This window comes from Eurosta solidaginis, chromosome 3, assembly GCF_040869045.1.
Source record: "Eurosta solidaginis isolate ZX-2024a chromosome 3, ASM4086904v1, whole genome shotgun sequence".
In the NCBI taxonomy this organism is placed as follows: Eukaryota; Metazoa; Arthropoda; class Insecta; order Diptera; family Tephritidae; genus Eurosta; species Eurosta solidaginis.
Genome location: NC_090321.1, coordinates 201329546 through 201347872, shown reverse-complemented (window position 1 = coordinate 201347872; position 18327 = coordinate 201329546). Strand labels below are relative to the sequence as shown.

At 44.1% G+C, this 18327-nt stretch overlaps 1 protein-coding gene across 8 annotated transcripts in view; it reads right to left on the bottom strand.

Annotated features, from left to right (window-relative positions):
• Nucleotides 1-18327, bottom strand: part of LOC137244920 (DENN domain-containing protein 1A) — a 99091-nt gene that overhangs the window by 60116 nt on the left and 20648 nt on the right. For 7 of the 8 annotated variants that reach the window (XR_010951223.1, XM_067774679.1, XM_067774680.1 and 4 more), the window contains exon 3: nucleotides 2402-2699. The exons of the other annotated variant lie outside the window; for it this stretch is intronic. Coding sequence is in view for 6 of the 7 variants with exons in the window: in XM_067774679.1 (XP_067630780.1) it covers nucleotides 2402-2699 (298 nt within the window). In the remaining variant the exon portion in view is untranslated. The remainder of the gene's footprint in view (nucleotides 1-2401; nucleotides 2700-18327) is intronic. 8 annotated transcript variants of the gene reach the window in all.

Genomic DNA, 18327 nt, shown 5'->3' with positions numbered 1-18327 from the left:
GTTATTGAATATATAAATAAATTAGCAGTACCCGACAGATGATTTTCTGGATCACCTGATCCACATTTGGTCGATATCGCCAGAACGCCTTCACATATACATCTAAGGGCCACTCGCTTTTAAAACCCTCATTAATACCTTTAATTTGATATCCATATCGTACAAACACATTCTAGAGTCAACCCTGGCCCACCCTAATGGCGATATCTCGAAAAGGCGTGCACCTATAGACCTAATGCCCACTCCCTCTTAAAATGCTCATTAACACCTTTCGTTTGATACCCATATCGTAAAAACATTCTAGAGTCACCCCTGGCCCACCCTAATGGCGATATCTCGAAAAGGCGTCCACCTATAGACCTAATGTCCACTCCCTCTTAAAATGCTCAGTAACACATTTCCTTTGATACCCATATCGTACAAACATTCTAGAGTCACCCCTGGCCCACCTTAATGGCGATATCTCGAAAAGGCGTCCACCTATAGACCTAATGCCCACTCCCTCTTAAAATGCTCAGTAACACCTTTCGTTTGATACCCATATCGTACAAACATTCTAGAGTCACCCCTGGCCCACCCTAATGGCGATATCTCGAAAAGGCGTCCACCTATAGACCTAATGCCCACTCCTTCTTAAAATGCTCAGTAACACCTTTCGTTTGATACCCATATCGTACAAACATTCTAGAGTCACCCTTGGTCAACCTTTATGGCGATATCTCGAAAAGGCGTCCACCTATAGAACTGAGGATTACTCCCTTTTAAAATACTCATTACCACCTTTCATTTGATACCCATATCGTACAAACACATTCTAGAGTCACCCTGGCCCACCCTAATGGCGATATCTCGAAAAGGCGCCCACCTATAGACCTAATGCCCACTTTCTCTTAAAATGCTCAGTAACACCTTTCGTTTGATACCCATAGCGTACAAACATTCTAGAGTCACCCCTGGCCCACCCTAATGGTGATATCTCGAAAAGGCGTCCACCTATAGACCTAGTGCCCACTCCCTCTTAAAATGCTCGGTAACACCTTTCGTTTGATACCCATATCGTACAAACATTCTAGAGTCACCCTTGGTCCACCTTTATGGCGATATCTCGAAAAGGCGTCCACCTATAGAACTAAGGATTGCTCCCTTTTAAAATACTCATTACCACCTTTCATTTGATACCCATATCGTACAAACACATTCCAGAGTCACCCCTGGCCCACCCTAATGGCGATATCTCGAAAAGGCGTCCACCTATGGACCTAATGCCCACTCCCTCTTAAAATGCTCAGTAACACCTTTCGTTTGATACCCATATCGTACAAACACATTCTAGAGTCACCCCTGGCCCACCCTAATGGCGACATTTCGAAAAGGCGCCCACCTATAGACCTAATGCCCACTCCCTCTTAAAACGCTCAGTAACACCTTTCATTTGATTCCCATATCGTACAACTAGACACCCCTGGTCCACCATTATGGCGATATCTCGAAACGGCGTCCACCTAGGGAACTAAGGATCACTCCTTTTCAAAATACTCATTAACAGCTTTCATTTGATACCCATATCGTACAAACATATTCTAGAGTCACCCCTGGTCCACCTTTATGGGGATTTCTCGAAAAGGCGTTCACCTATAGAACTAAAGCCCATTCCCTTTTAAAATAATCATTATCACCTTTCATTTGATACCCATATCGTACAAACACATTCCAGAGTCACCCCTGGCCCACCCTAATGGCGATATCTCGAAAAGGCGTCCACCTATGGACCTAATGCCCACTCCCTCTTAAAATGCTCAGTAACACCTTTCGTTTGATACCCATATCGTACAAACACATTCTAGAGTCACCCCTGGCCCACCCTAATGGCGACATTTCGAAAAGGCGTCCACCTATAGACCTAATGCCCACTCCCTCTTAAAACGCTCAGTAACACCTTTCATTTGATTCCCATATCGTACAACTAGAGACACCCCTGGTCCACCTTTATGGCAATATCTCGAAACGGCGTCCACCTAGGGAACTAAGGATCACTCCTTTTCAAAATACTCATTAACAGCTTTCATTTGATACCCATATCGTACAAACACATTCTAGAGTCAGCCCTGGTCCACCTTTATGGCGATATCCCTAAATGGCGTCCATCCATAGAACTATGGCCTACTCTCTCTTAAAATACTCTTTAATACCTTCCATTTGATACACATGTCATACAACCACATTCCAGGGTTACCCTAGGTTCATTTTCCTACATGGTGATTTTCCTTATTTTGTCTCCATAGCTCTCAACTGAGTATGTAATGTTCGGTTACACCCGAACTTAGCCTTCCTTACTTGTTTAAATTAAAACTCAAATAACTCAATAACGTTTTCGTTTACGTATGAAAATTTATGCACTTACATTTTGACCGCCATTATAAAATAATTTTAAATTTCCACCCGGATCGGGCACACCGCGGTTGTATGCTTCGGCGAGAAATGTACGAAAATCATCGTTGGTATTATTGATGTTCGTTGTTGTAGCTGCACCACGTCGTAACTCAGCCAGCAGTGTCAGTAAACGCAAAAATGTATCATGCCATGGCAAGTATGTGATTATCACCATTGCTGAATCTGTTTTCGGATCATGCCGGCAAAAACCGAAACGCCACTTGGAGTCATCTGTTGTGAGTACGAAAGAGTAAGATTGCACGGAATCACTGTCGAAATGATACAAGGAAATTTTATTATTTTAATGTGTCGTACTTCTCCTGTTTAACATACAACTAAATGATAAACTGTCGAAAATATAATGTCGACCAAGTAGCCACCTGCATTCTTTCTCTGATAACCGATATATTCAGTTCTCGGTGAATGAAGTACGTCCCCGTAAAATATCTTTTAGGAACCCTGGAAGAATGGAAGAAGAAGGAACCCAAGGAAGTGTGTCTATCGGAACCCGCCTATGGAAGCAGAGGTAGAGGGTGGCCCCCATAGATGAATGGATTTGCGACTCTTTGTTTCGAGATAGCGCAGTCAAAATGCACATTTTTGTCAATGATGCCACTCCAAACAAAAATGAATAGATCTGAATATGGCGATTTTTGACATACATTTCGGCGATTTTATAGTATCAGTCATTTAATAAAATGATAGTCGAAAAATATTAATTTCTTTAAACTTATTTAGAGTTAAATATAAACAAATCTAAGTAAAATTTACATTTTGATTAAATTAATTAGACAAATGTTGTAACGCATTTAACTCACAGTGAAAACAAAATTTGAAATTTGAGTAAATCGGACCTAAGATATAATAATTAACTTTATTAAGTGGATAGGGCTTATCTTACATGTCTGACGTTCCAGATTCTGTGATCAAAATGGACTGGTTGCATCGGGACTTCATATTTAAAAAAACCTGTTTTTAGTGATAACTTTTAAATGGGAAATAATATTTACCCTCCGCCTTCGAACTAATAATATTTACACTAAAACAAGTATTTTTATCATTTTTACCATAATTTTTGAAAGTATTTCTACAGTTGTAGGTCAAACAAAAGTTTACCGAAATTTTTGGCCCGTTTTTCGTTTTAGCTGGCACATTTTTTGTTCTGGCACCCGCTTCAGCTGGCGCGAGGGATTTATCTGTGATTGTTGCCAGCACAAATTTGAGATAAATCCCTTGTGGGAGCGAAAAAAATGAGTGAGTTTTTATCAAGTCATCTTTGGCGGCCCCCACTCCGTTGGAAGGACCAGGTGGAAAACGATTTAAACTTGGTGTTACCAATTGGCGCCGGTTGGCAGAGAGAAGGAGCGACTGGCGCACCTTGTTGGACGGCCATAACCGTTTAAACGGTTAAGCGCCAATTAAGTAAGTAAGTAAGTAAAAGTACTGACTGGGACTTGTAATGTAGGAAGCTGGGAGAGCTATTGCCTGCGGCGCTTGCCGTTAGTTCGGACCTGTCCGAATCTGAGATAGACGTTCGGCAAGCAATAGCGCCTTTCAACTGTCCTGTCGGTTGAAAACTTACAGGGGGAAGGGCAAGCCGCCCTGGTGGTCTGATTCTCTTGACGACCTAAGAGCGTCCAGTAGGCGGCTCTTCAACAGCGCCAGGAGTAAATTACCCTCGGACTGGGAGCTCTATAAGTCTGGGGATTTATAAATTATAAATATGAAATAAGGATAGCCAAGCGAGATTCATGGCGAAGCTTATGCGAAAACGTAGAAGGCTGCAATGAATCCGCGAGGCTTAGAAAAATACTCTCTCGGAATCCCGCCCCTCTGGGGTATCTTAGTGATGATTGTGAGGACTGGTCGATCAGTAGCGAGGAATCCCTAAAGCTTCTATTGGATAATCATTTTCACGATGTCCCAGTTGCGCAGGTATCTTCGCCTGCATGGTCGGCGGTCGTTGGCCATGCAGGAATGCCTGCCATTCCACTACGGGAAAGTCAAATAACCTTGGCTATAAATTCGTTCAAACCCTATAAGTCCCCGAGCCTGGATGGCATCATTCCTGCGCAACTGCAAAACTCTTTGGGGATTTCCGGCTGCTGGTTGGTTATCACCTACACTAACTGCCTCAGGCTTAGGTATATCCCGAAGTCTTGGCACACGGTTAGGGTCATCTTTATTCCGAAGGCCGGCAGAAGCTCTCATGTATCAGCTAAGGATTTCAGGCCAATTAGTCTCTCATCGTTAATAATTGCCGCAGCGGAGTGGGGAGGGGTCATAATTTAGAGGAAGGCGTGTAGTACCACGCAACAGAGCAGTGTCCTATCTCCTCTGCTCTGGGTTGTGGTAGTCAACGGGCTTCTTGTGGAGCTGGAAGCCAATGGCTGTCGAGTGGTTGCCTGTGCAGATGACCTCGCTATCCTAGTCAGGGGCAAATTTCTGGGCACCATGCGCGATGTTCTGCAGTGCTACCTGAATACTTTGGCTAGGTGGGCTGAAGCATGTGGATTGGCGGTCAACCCGGGAAAAACGGAATTGGCTGTTTTTACATGGAGATATAAGATGCCCGATTTCAGAACTCCCTCGACTGGAGGGGTACCGTTGGTACTTTCTGATAGGGTTAAATATTTGGGGATTGTTTTGGACAAGAAACTGTCCTGGAGACCAATGTGGAAGAGAGGGCCAGGAAGGCAGCGGTTGCCTTGTACTGCTGCAGGGGGCTATCGGAAAGGGATGGGGACTCTGTTGTTGTTGTTGTTGTAGCAGTGCTTCGCCCCACCTAACTGCCGCGACCGATCACAAATTGTCATCAATATCCTCTAACGGGAGTCCAAGGAAACTTGCTGTTTCAACAGGGGTGGACCATAAGGAAAGGGGTGTTAGAGGCGTTGGTTCCACATTACAATTAAAGAGATGGTTGGTGTCATGTGGGGACACATTGCAAGCGGGGCATACATTTTGTATGTCGGGGTTGATTCTGGATAGGTAAGAGTTTAACCTGTTACAGTATCCAGAACGAAGTTGAGCAAGAGTGACACGCGTTTCCCTGGGGAGTATGCGTTCCTCTTCCGCGAGTTTTGGATACTTTTCTTTGAGTACTGGATTCACCGGGCAATTCCCGGCATAAAGGTCCGACGCCTGTTTGTGGAGTTCACCTGCTTATGTTTTTTCGCATCATACGGCTGGGTTCTCAGGTGCCGTATTTCCTCAAAATGCTTACGGAGATGACTCCTTAAGCCCCTAGGCGGTGCTGGTTCATCAATCAGATGTCTGTTGGGATGCCCAGGTTTCTGGGTACTCAACAGGAACTGTTTGGTCAGCATCTCATTTCTCTCCCTGATGGGGAGTATTCTCGCCTCATTATGCAGATGGTTTTCTGGGGACATAAGAAGACAGCCCGTGGCAATTCTGAGAGCAGTATTTTGGCAGGACTGTAGCTTCTTCCAGTGAGTAATTTTTAGGCTTGGCGACCATATGGGTGACGCGTAGCACGTAATCGGCTGGCTAATTGCTTTGTATGTAGTCATGAGCGTTTCTTAATCTTTTCCCCAGGTACTGCCAGCGAGGGATTTGAGGATTTTGTTACGACTCTGAATTCTCGGAACAATTGCGGCTGCGTGCTCACCAAAATGTAGATTCTGATCAAACGTCACACCCAAGATTTTGGGGTGTAGGACAGTCGGTAGCGTATTGCCATCGATGTGGATGTTCAAAACGGTCGACATTTGGGACGTCGATGTTGTAAATAAGGTCGCGGAAGATTTAGTCGGTGATAATGCCAGGTTTCGCGAGGCGAAAAAACTGGAGAGATCAGGGAGGTAGCCGTTTATTTTATTGCATAGCTCATCGATCTTTGGGCCTGGGCCTGTGGCCATTATTGTGCAGTCATCGTCGTAGGAAACGATTGTGACTCCTTCCGGTGGTGATGTAGAAATTAAACAAAAGTGGCGATAGGACACCACCCTGTGGCACCCCTTGTTTAATTCTCCTTGGTTTTGATGTTTCGTTTCTAAATTGCACCGATGCCTGCCGACCACCCAGATAATTTGCGGTCCACGTTTTAAAACATGGGGGAAGGGTAGACCCTTCCAGGTCTTGCAGTAACGAGCCATGGTTGACCGTATCAAAAGCTTTTGATAGGTCTAGCGCTACGAGTACTGTTCTATGGTGGGGGTTTTGATTTAAACCGCAATTTATCTGGGTGCTAATGGCATTTAGCGCGGTGGTAGTGCTATGGAGTTTTCTGAAGCCATGCTGATGAGAGGCTAGCTGCAAATTTGCTTGGAAATAAGGGAGCAAAATGGCTTCAAGCGTCTTTGCTACTGGCGATAGGAGAGATATCGGACGATACGACTCTCCTATGTTAGCTGGTTTACCAGGCTTTAGTAGCGGGACCACCTTGGCCATTTTCCATTTCTCGGGTATGACAAAGGTGGAAAGAGACAGGTTGAAGACCTGCGCTAAATATTTGAAACCCTCTTTCCCTAGGCTTTTATGCATCGGCATGGCTATGCCGTCTGGGCCCACTGCTTTGGATGGTTTAGCGCGACCAATGGCGTCCTCAACCTCTTTAGCGGTGATGGTGATTGGTGACGCGCTGAATTTGTGTTTATGTGCGTGTCTGTTGGCCCTCTGTCTATCTTTGTTGGCCGTAGAATGCATTATATATTGTCGGCAGAAAGCGCTCGCGCATTTTTTCGCATCCGACAGCACTTTGTCACCAAAGGCGATGGAAACTTTGTCTTTGTGCTTAGTCGGATTCGATAGGGACTTTACGGTGGACCAAAGTTTACCCACACCGGTAGAGAGGTTACAACCTCTTAGGTGCTCCTCCCATTTCGCCTGCTTGTGTTCATCCACAAGCAATCTGATGCGTTGGTTTATATTCCTTATTTGGGGGTCGCCTGGATCAAGCTGTCTTATAAGGTCACGTTCTCTCGCTAAGTTTGCGGCCTCCGGCGGGAAGTGGGGCCGGATTACGGGAATTCTCCCGGCGGGAATGAAACATGCCGAGGCGGATTCAATGACCTTGCGGAAGGCACGCTCCCCTTGGCGGGCATCAGTCGGGATAGGGAGGGCAGCAAAGAGGTTGTCTGTAAAAGATTTATATTCTTCCCACTTTCCTTTTTTAAAGTTTATGAAAGTGCGTTTTTCGGTGACGATGAAGTCGGATGCCAATGTTACCATCGGCTGCCAGTTGACGCAGTTTACGAGTTCTGCGCTCACGATTGAGATATCTGGCGAACTGTGACAGCTTCCTACCATACGTGTGGGGGCGTCTCCGTTTATTGTGCAGAACTTCGTTTCTTCTATTTGATCCGCCAACATCTGACCCCTACCGTCCGCCCGCAAATTTGAATGCCATAGATCATGATGGGGATTGAAATCGCCTAAGATAATGCGATTGTTGCCAGTGAGTAAGGCTCTGATATTAGGGCGGTATCCACTGGGGCAACAGGTGGCAGGCGGGATGTAGATGTTGATGATTTCTAGGTTTGCATCGCCTGACCGGACAGATAGGCCTTGACGTTCTAAGACATTGTCACTGCGGTCGATGCCAGGATCAAATATATAATATTGCACAGAGTGGTGTATGATAAACGCGAGGCCGCCTCCATTTCCGCTCTCGCGATCTTTTCTGTGGACATTATACCCAGAGCAGGTCTGCAATGCAGATCTTGCTGTGAGTTAAGTCTCTTGAATCGCAGCAATGCGGATGTTGTGCCGCTTCATGAAATCGACTATCTCCGTAATCTTCCCAGTTAGTCCATTACAGTTTAACTGCAGAATATTCTGAAGTGCATAGGGGGAGACGTCGCCACTCTGGGGGTAAGTGACGGGTGACTGCGCCTGGGTTGAGGAAAGCCAGGACGCAAATGCTGTTGTGGCCCTGGGACTGGGCGTCCTTGGGCAAGCATTGGGGTACCCGGATGATTTGGGTTTGCGACCTGGCAACATGGCGCGATGAAACCCGTCGGGGGGTTGCCGTCGCGGATGGGGACTCTCGCCAGGAGTAGTACACTGGCTATAAGAGATGGTTGTCAAACCGATCCCTCTCTATGGGGTGCTGGGCTGGTGGAGCACTGGACACTGCGATCACCTCCAAAATATAAGTGTCAGTGCAACGGACGGCGCTGATCGGTATCAGTGGCGCTCCCCGAACAACACCTACCTTGGCACTGAATGTCACGCTGAACATACATCCAGTAGATATTGCGGGATAGGCGGCCGCGGCCCGGTCGTTGGTCAGGCTTCGTGATATGGGCTTTATGACTTCGGGCACTCTAGCCTGCTTACTGTGTTCGACTTCATCCCGGGCAGGACGGACTATTGTATGCCGATAACTGCTCCCTATACAACCTTCACCCCAGTCATTCCCCCGAGAGAGGAATAGGGAAGAGGATTCATCTGGGGCAGGGGACCGGTTAACTTGTTCGCGGGTGGGTCGAAGATGGACGAAAAAGTTGGTAGGGGGTATTTTGTCAAGAGCTAAATGTAAGTCGCAAGTTTAAGTTGGCTGATCACTGCAGTGTATTCCAAGCGGAAGTTGCTGCGATTAAGGATGCGGTGGATGAAATGCTATCCAGTGCTACTACAGTTAGGGAATTCAACATCTACTCTGATAAGCGGATATCAAGGCCTTGAGTACAACTACAGTGCGATCGAGGGTGATCCGGGAGTGCCTGACCTCGCTTGCGATTGCATCGAACTATTTTATAATTAAGATTATCTGGGTCCCGGGCCATAGTGATATCTCGGGCAACTATCAAGGGGATCTCTTAGCCCGCATCGGTACAACTGAACCGGATGAAGATGGCTGTAGGGATTTCGGGATTCCGCTGGCCACCTGTAGTTTACTTCTCCATAGCTGGGCCTCGAGTCAGCTCAGCAAACGTTGTTCGGACACCAGCTCTTGCAGGGTTGCAAGATCTTTCTGTCCGAAAGTGGATGGCAGGTCTGCCGAAATAATTGGGTTCACTAAGGCTCACCTATCAATGGTCATTGGGGTTTTGACAGAGCACTGTCCCATGGGTATCCATGCGGTACGTCTCAATATACTGGAAACTCCATCCAGCTGCAGCTGTATGGATGATGATAAGGTGGAATCATCAAATCACTTTATGCTTGATTGCCCAGTTTTGCCAGAACTACGCGAAAGTACTTCCGTCGTGACTCACTCGGATCTCCCGGGGATTTATTCAAGATTGATATCGGTATCATTCGGAACTTTATCGCTGCTGCCCAACGATTCTCTAAATGGCTATATCTACGTCATCGTTATTGTATTGTATGTGGTGTCACAACGGACCTTTATGTTGTCCAAGTGAGCTTCCCCTATCAGGGTAGCTACCGTCAAACCTAACCTAACCTAACCTGCATAGTTCGATCACTCTTGTCAGAATTTCGGTCGATAGGTTCTTGCATTCCTTGCGAATATTCACCTTAAGGGCTTCAAGAGTAAACTTCGAAAAAAATTTCGATAGAAAATTTGGAATTAAAAATCACGCAATTTTTAAATCCAAATTTTCCCAATCGGCGCTTTTTAATAAACTTTGGAAGTAAATTCGAAAAATATATTATTATCGTATTGTAACGAATTTTGAGAAATTCCTGATAATTATACACCTTGTGCTATCGCTGAAGTGTCGAATAAATAACTCAAATATTCAGTATGGCAAAATTGCCTTTATTTACAACTCAACTGTGGCCTAGCACAATTAAAAAAACACACTTTCTTCAATTATAGCGTTTAAAATCAAACTGATTATTTCTCAGCTTGCGCTGCTCTGTTGCCTCCTTCGAATATTTCTCCTAGGGTAAATTTTTCGCGAAAAGCTGCTTCATTTTTTTTTCTCCTGTATGTATCTGATATTCACGTTTTGTCTTCTAGTTATATGCGTGTGTATGTGTGAGTAATAAATTCTGCTCTTAGCTGCTGCCTACTTTTCTGTTAGCTTCGCTGGTGACATGTATGTAATGTGGCTGCTTGCTTTGATGTTTACATGTACATAGGTGTGGCTGCTTGCTTTATTGTTGTGTATTTATTTAGGAGCAGCATAGTGATGAACCGTAATGCTAATATTTGTAACAGTATCATACACAATACGAGTAGAAATCGCGAGATTTTTTATTCTAAATGTTCGCCTGTGGCGCTCTTTAAAGGTTTGAAGAGATTAATGCGAATAAATATCTTAAAATTGTATTAATCTTTAATATAAAAATAAGCCGCGGAATTTGGTGCTAATCGCGAATCTCGAGAGCGGTTCCGTTAATTATTTTTTTAGAATATTCCTTGAAGTACGAGGATGGTTCTTACGGAGATAAAAATTACCTGAAAACAACACTTCTACAGTAAAAAATCTCAAATATTTCGTTTACACAGCTATAAATTCAAAACGTATAGAGCTATTGGAATATTTCTTCTTTGCAGTAAAACTTTGAAATATTTACACGTCATACGTACCTACATAGCATTCCCTAGCGTTATTTAACTTCGGGAGTACATTTATAGGTATATATGGATGTATGTATATTAGGGCCGGTCAAATTGTATGGGGGAAAAAAAACTTCAGGTGCAAATCCAGTTCCTGAATCTATGGCTCATACCGAGTAATATTGTCCATGGGACCATAGGTCTGAAATTAATTTCGAGCCTCCCTAATCAAGTGAAAAAATTTTGATATAAAATTTTCTAACAAATGGATGTGCCTTTTCAACAATAAATTTGACCCCCCTCCATGAGGACCTCAAGTAGACTGATTGAGTCCGTAGTGTTACCAGAAGTTTGTTTTAACGACCAAACTGAAAAACCCTATCAAAAACCAGAACCTATGTTATAAAATAACTCCGTCCTCTTGGCAAATACTAGAAGATTCCTAGGACTTAAGCCACTTGCTGCTTCTAGATCTGACAGCTGTATCACTCCTAATAGCTGGAGTCTTAGCCTGGCAAGTGCAGGGCACGAGTACAGAACGTGCTCGATCGTTTCCTTCTCTCACCCGCACTTCCTACATCTGCTATCACTGACCAAGCCTAACTTAAGGGCATGTGACGCCAGAAGGCAGTGTCCAGTCAGAATACCCGTCGTGAGCCTACAGTCCTCTTTTTAATGATAGAAGCAACTGTGTTAGTCTAAGGTTGTAAGACCTACACATAACCTTCGACACTTTACAGCCCTGTACTTGAACTCACGCGTTTCCCGCGTGGTCGATCATGTGCACCTCTCGCCATCGCTTGCGCTCTCGCCCAATCTAATTGGGACGTCTACGGAGCAAGCTTCAAGGGATGCGCCCTTTTTAGCTAGTTCGTCCGCTTTTTCATTCCCATCTATTCCCATATGCCAAGGGACCCAATATAGATGAATGCTTCTCCCTTTCTCGATTCTCTCCAGAAACTGCTTACACTCTAACACGCATTTAGATGCTGTGCTATGCGAGATTATTGCCTTAATTGCTGCTTGACTGTCAATATAAAAGTTAACACGGTTGCAGCTTAAACTATTCTCTTCCAGGGTTTCTACTGCTTTGGTTACGGCTAATACTTCCGCTTGGAAAACGCTGCAGTAATCCGGCAGCCTGTTGGATCTGCTTATTTTCGGATCAGCGCAGTATACCGCAGACCCTACTCCTTCCACTACCTTGGAACCATCGGTGTACACATGTATTGCCTCGTCCGCCATTTGCGCACCCTTGCGCCAACCGTCCACCTCTATTGTGGCCTTAAGATCTCCCTCGAAGAGCAGATAGGGAATCAGGTAGTCTGTTCGTCTTGTGATTGATGACGCTATACTACTATGGCCATATGGTCGGCGCTCAAGCTGCCCCGAAGCACCGAGCCTGGTTGCGGTCGTTAATGCTTTCTTCTTTGCTACCAGGTCTACAGGAGGAATGTGCAGAATGGCATACAGTGCAGCCGTCGGGGTTGTTTTCAGGGCTCCCGTAATGCTAAGCATCGATAATCTGCATACCCCCTCTAATTTTTTGAGGTATGTTGTTTTTTGTGTGGCTTTCCACCAAACAAGAACTCCATAGTATAGAATAGGGCTTACAATCGCTGTAAAAAGCCAATGAGAAAGAGAGGGCGATAGGCCCCACGTACACGCCAGCATTCTTTTACATGCATAGAGTGCCGTTGAGGCCTTCTTGACTCTCTCCTCCACGTTGAGCTTCCATGACAGCTTACTGTCTAGGAGATTCATAGATATTTTGTGCAAGGTTTCTCCTCTAAGGTCACCCCTCCTAACTTAGGCCTGGTCCAATTTGGGACCTTGTACCTCTTTGTAAACAAGACCATATCCGTCTTCTCCGCATTGACTTTCAACCCGACATTAGATGCCCAGGTATGAATATCCCGAAGCGCCCGATCCATCAAAAAACTAGTCGTTGGGAAGCACTTTCCACTTATGACAATTGCACCGTCATCTGCGTAAACCGTAAGTTTTAAGGGTTCCTCATCGAATTGCCTGAGCGGTTGGTTGATGACCAGCGTCCAGAGCAGAGGTGATAGCACCCCTCCCTGCGGCGTGCCCCTGTCCACTGATTTCGTGGCCTCGTACAATCCCCATTGTAATGTAATCTTTCTGCAATTTAACATGCAGCCGATCCATCTGATTAATGCAGGATGTACTTTAATGTAATTAAGACCATCCATAATCGCCCATTTTGCAACATTATTGAAAGCCCGGCAATGTCCAAGAAGACTCCTAGAGCATACTCCTTATATTCCAGGGATTTCTCTATGCTTATTACCACCCTATGCAATGCGGTGTCTACCTACTTGCCCTTGATGTACGCATGCTGTGTTGTGGAGAGCAGCTTTTCATCCACGTTGGACTTTATGTACACATCTATCAGCCTTTCAAAGGTTTTGAGCAGAAATGATGTTAAGCTAATGGGTCTAAAGTCTTTGGGATACACGTGACCGATCTTCCCCGCCTTTGGTATCCCAGTTTTGTTTCTACATGTTTCTGGAATTTAGTCCATTTCGTTGACCTAGGGTTTCTAAAGGTTCCTCCCTTCTCTACCCTCTTTAGGGAGATGCTGAAGGTGATATACGCATGGTCGGAGAAGAATGGTCTATCAAGAACCATCCAATCATACCTTGATATATCACGCTCGGAGCTTAATGTAATATCCAGAACATTGCTGGATGTTGGACCAATGTATGTAGGGACATTTCCCCTGTTGGCTATCTGCAAATTGGTTTGCAGGATGTAACAAAATAGAGATTCGCCACTCTCGTTCGTATCTGCTCCTCCCCACGCATTGTGGTGCGCATTTTCATCTGCGCCTATGACCAACCGCCCTTTGCGCCCTTCCTCCTGTACTAGCCTTTTGCACTCCATCGGTGGAACCTCCGCAGCATGGGCCATGTAGCAGGATGCCAGGATAAATGCCTGCTTATTCTTTTGCTCAACGGCCACCGCTACGAGATCCTCAGGGGTGTAATTAGGCATCATATATGAATGCAGCTGTTTCCTTACCATTACTACAGCTCGCACCCGTCCTTCCGTTTGCGCGTAGTAAACGCCAAACCCGCGCGCGCTAAGTCCAGAAACCTTTCCTCCCGATGAGAGCTACGGCTCCTGGATCAGCGCCACGTCAAACGACGCCACTTTACTGTGTTGGAGGTTTATCTCTAGGACTCGCAGCACCATTGGGCTGTTTGTCCCGCTCCAACACCTTCGTCTTGACGTCGTCGTCCTCCCCTTGCCCTTTTGGTTTAGAGTTTTCGAGGCCCCGTCCAGCCTCTCGTGACTGTTGTGCCGGGTGTTCCTCTGTGCGAGTCACAGCACCATTTAGCGGTTGGTCCTCTTCTAGCAAGTTCGTGGTGACGTTGGGGGCCTCCACCTGTCTTTTTTCCCTTATGCTTTTGAGGTCCTTTCCGACTTCGCCCACCTCTAGCGTGTTAGGGCTTTTATTCTCGGGACTTCTTTTCCTGAGTCGCATGTAAATTTTGCCGGTGCCAAAGGACATTTTGCCAAGCTGCGTGTGCAAAATATCGTCCGCCTGCTTGTTTATTTGGAAGATGTAGAACTGACCATCCTCGGTAGGCCGAGATACAGTAAGTACCTTCCAATCCTCTGTCGGTATTTTCAGATTCTGACTCTGCAGAAGTCGCAGTGTATCCTCCGACTTCATCACGCATGGTATCCATACCTTAACTTTTGGTACCGTGGGATTTGCGCTTTATCCACCACCTCAATCGTGCTCCGAGGTCTTAGCGTTATCTCCCTTTGGCGTATCTCCTACTTCCGTATTTGGAACTTCCCTCTGACTCGCAGCTTTCGAGGTAGTTGCTACCTCGCTATTGGAGCCCATCTGTCTTACAGCTTTGGGCCTACTTGTGTTGTCTATACGACTGCCCTGCCTCGCGGCTCTAGGACTGGGTCATTCCTGCCTCTTGAAAGCAGGCTTGTCGCCTTCCGCCGAACGTTGCATCTTCATTCTGCTATTCGACGCTTCTTCCTCCTCGTACCGGTTGCAGAACCGAGGGTTTCTCGCAGCAAGCCTTTTGAACTGCCTTTGACCTACTTCTACCGCTTCATGGGCCCATTCCAAGCGCTCGATCTCCACTTCTATTGGGTCGACCACTGCTCCCAAGCGTTGTACAATTCTTAGTGCTGCACGGTACTGCGACAGAGCTCTTTTACTTCCTCTGCTCCGTACCCTTCTCCACTCTTCTACTCCATTTTCATTTGTGTGCTTCTCCAACACGGAGTTTATTGAATCAGCACTACTCTCGCTCCCCGAGTCCGACGCATCGCTTAGTTCGTATTTGTCGTCGTTGGATCACATATGCACACGCATATGGATACAAACTACAAACATACATGTATATAGCTAGTAACCAAGCATGAAGTTCAGGAAATTACTAGACCTTTGGGGAAATGGGTGAACGAGGAAACGAGAGTATAAAGGCAGAGCAAGCTGAGGCATGACTAAGCAGTTTGATTTAAACACGCAATTAGTTGTGAAGTATAAGTGTTATTGTGAAGTACTATCAAAGTAGTCTAATAAAGACCATTTTGCATTACTGAATATGGAAGTTATTTATTCAACAGTTTATTGATTCGACCGTTAACAGAAGGTTTAAAATAAGCGGAATTTCCCTAAAATTCGTTACAATATTTTCATTTCATATCAGCTTAACAAATGTATGTATGTACTTATGTAGGTACATGTTTGTGTGTGTTGCCAAGTTATTCCAACATAAATGGCATATCTCTAAAAATACTTAAAAATTTTAAAATTCCTAAACGAAAATTCTATTTTTGTGCACTAATGAGATTTAATTCTTCAATATATTTTTTATGCTTATTTGTATGCTGATCGTAAAGACAAATTAACTGAATAAAAGGATAGAGAAAACGGGGAGAGAGCGGAGGGAGAGTAAGAGAGAGAGATATACCACAGTTAGAGGAGAACAACATCTGCCCGGTATGCTTTTCATAATATAAAATGAAAATTTAGCTGACTCAACGCCAGATACATTAGCCACAGTAATTTTTGGACGGTCTAACAACCGCAAAGCAATTCACAGCCTTATTACTGCCAGCTTCTCTTTGCGTTGGTGGCGTTAAGTAGTATCACGTTAAGTAGTATCAATGACATTAATTCCAAACTCGAAAGAGAACTAATGCCAATTGACGTTAGTTCCATTGAAACTTTTCACCTCTACACCCTGCGAGAAGAGTTGTGTCGAAACCAGCTGAGTACTACATACATACATATATAAGCAGCGCAGTTTTGGAAAATATTTAATCAATCAGTTTGATTTTAAAACGTTGTAAGTGAAGTACGTGAATAGTTTCAATTATGAAATTTTACTACCATAGAAGTACTGTTAATAAAAAGCATCTTGATATACTGTAGATGTGAATCTACCTAAATACTTAAGACTCGAAAAAATAAAACTTGTTGCTTAAACAAAATGAAATATTTATTGCATAAACAAGTAAGCAAGGCTAAGTTCGGGTGTAACCAAACATTACATACTCACCTGAGAGCTTTGGAGACAAAATAAGGGAAAAGCACCATTTAGGAAAATGACCCTAGGGTAACCCTAAAATGTGTTTGTAAGACATAGCTATCAAATGGAAGGTATTAAAGAGTATTTCAAAGGGAGTGACGCCTTTTCGATAAATCACCATAAAGGTGGACCAGGGGTGACTCTAGAATGTGTTTGTACGATATGGGTATCAAATTAAAGGTGTTACTGAGGGTTTTAAAAGGGAGTGGCCCTTAGTCGTATATGATATGTGAAGGCGTTTTCGAGATATCGACCAAAATGTGGACCAGAGTGACCCAGAACATCATCTGTCGGGTACCGCTAATTTATATATGTAATACCACGAACAGTATTCCTGTCATGATTCCAAGGCCTTTTGATTTCGACCTGCACAACTTTTTCATTTTCTTCTACTTAATATGGTATGTGGCACATCCGTTTTACAAAGTTTTTTCTAAAGTTTTATTTTGCGTCAATAAACCAATCCAATTACCATATTTTATCCCTTTTTTCATACTCGTATTTGGTATAGAATTGTGGCATTTTTTCATTTTTCGTAATTTTCGATATCGAAGAAGTGGCCGTGGTCATAGCCAGATTTCGGCAATTTTTTATACCAAAATAAAGTGAGTTCAGATAAGTACGTGAACTAAGTTTAATAAAGATATATCGATTTTTGCTCAAGTTATCGTGTTAACGGCCGAACGGAAGGACAGACGGTCGACTGTGTATAAGAACTGGGCGTGGCTTCAACCGATTTCGCCCATTTTCACAGAAAACAGTTATCGTCATAGAAGCGATACCCTTACCGAATTTCACAAAGATTGGTAATTTTTTGTTCGACTTATGGCATTAAAAGCTTTATCCGCCTTTGGTAATGAATTATCGCACTTTTTCGGTTTTTCGAAATTTTCGACATTGAAAAAGTGGGCGTGGTTATAGTCCGATTTCGTTCATTTTAATTAGCGATCTGAGATGAGTGCCCAGGAACTTACATACCAAATTTCATTAAGATACCTCAATATTTACTCAAGTTATCGTGTTTACGGACAGAAGGACGGACGGACATGGCTAAATGAATTTCTTTTTTCGCCCAGATCATTTTGATATATAGAAGTCTATATCTATCTCGATTAGTTTATGCCGTTACGGGGTACCGTTGTGCGAACAAAATTAATATACTCTGTCAGCTCTGCTCAGCTGAGTATAAAAACACAATGTGAATAGCCTAAATCATACACCTCCAAGAGTATATACCAATAACTACTACGAGAAGAAGAAGCCGCCCATACCCATAAGTATGTGCATACGTAGATCTACATACATTTGAGTATATGTCCGAATAAAGGTATAGTTGCACTATTTCATCGAATAGTAGACGAGTGGAAAGCATGACTAATCCTAAGCTCAAAAGTTCAAAAACACAAGAAAAGCGTTTATTTTGGTTATTCATAAGCTGGGTTTGAACACGCTACCGACATTTTTTGTAGGTATGAACATAAAAATGTATGTAGCTATTAATAATTTGGTAGCCGTTATATTAAGCAATATATATTTACTAGCAGACGTTGGTCTGCCCTAACTTTGGTCGATCTGCATAAATTTTAAGAAGTTTTTACCTCTTGCTCTCTTTTCCCCTTTCCTTTATTCTTTTATTAACTCCTCTCTCTGCCTATCTCTTTTTCTGCGTCTCTTTCTCCCTCTCAGTATTTTCCACAACTTCCATTCATAACTTCCACTTCAATCCTTATTTCTCTATCTTCGCCTATCTCTATCTCTTTGTCAGTCTCTTTCTCCATCCCTGTTTACTCCTCTCTCTAGTTCTTATTCTTCTCCATCCCTTATTCCCAGTTCCAGTCCCAATCCTAGTTCTTGTCCCAG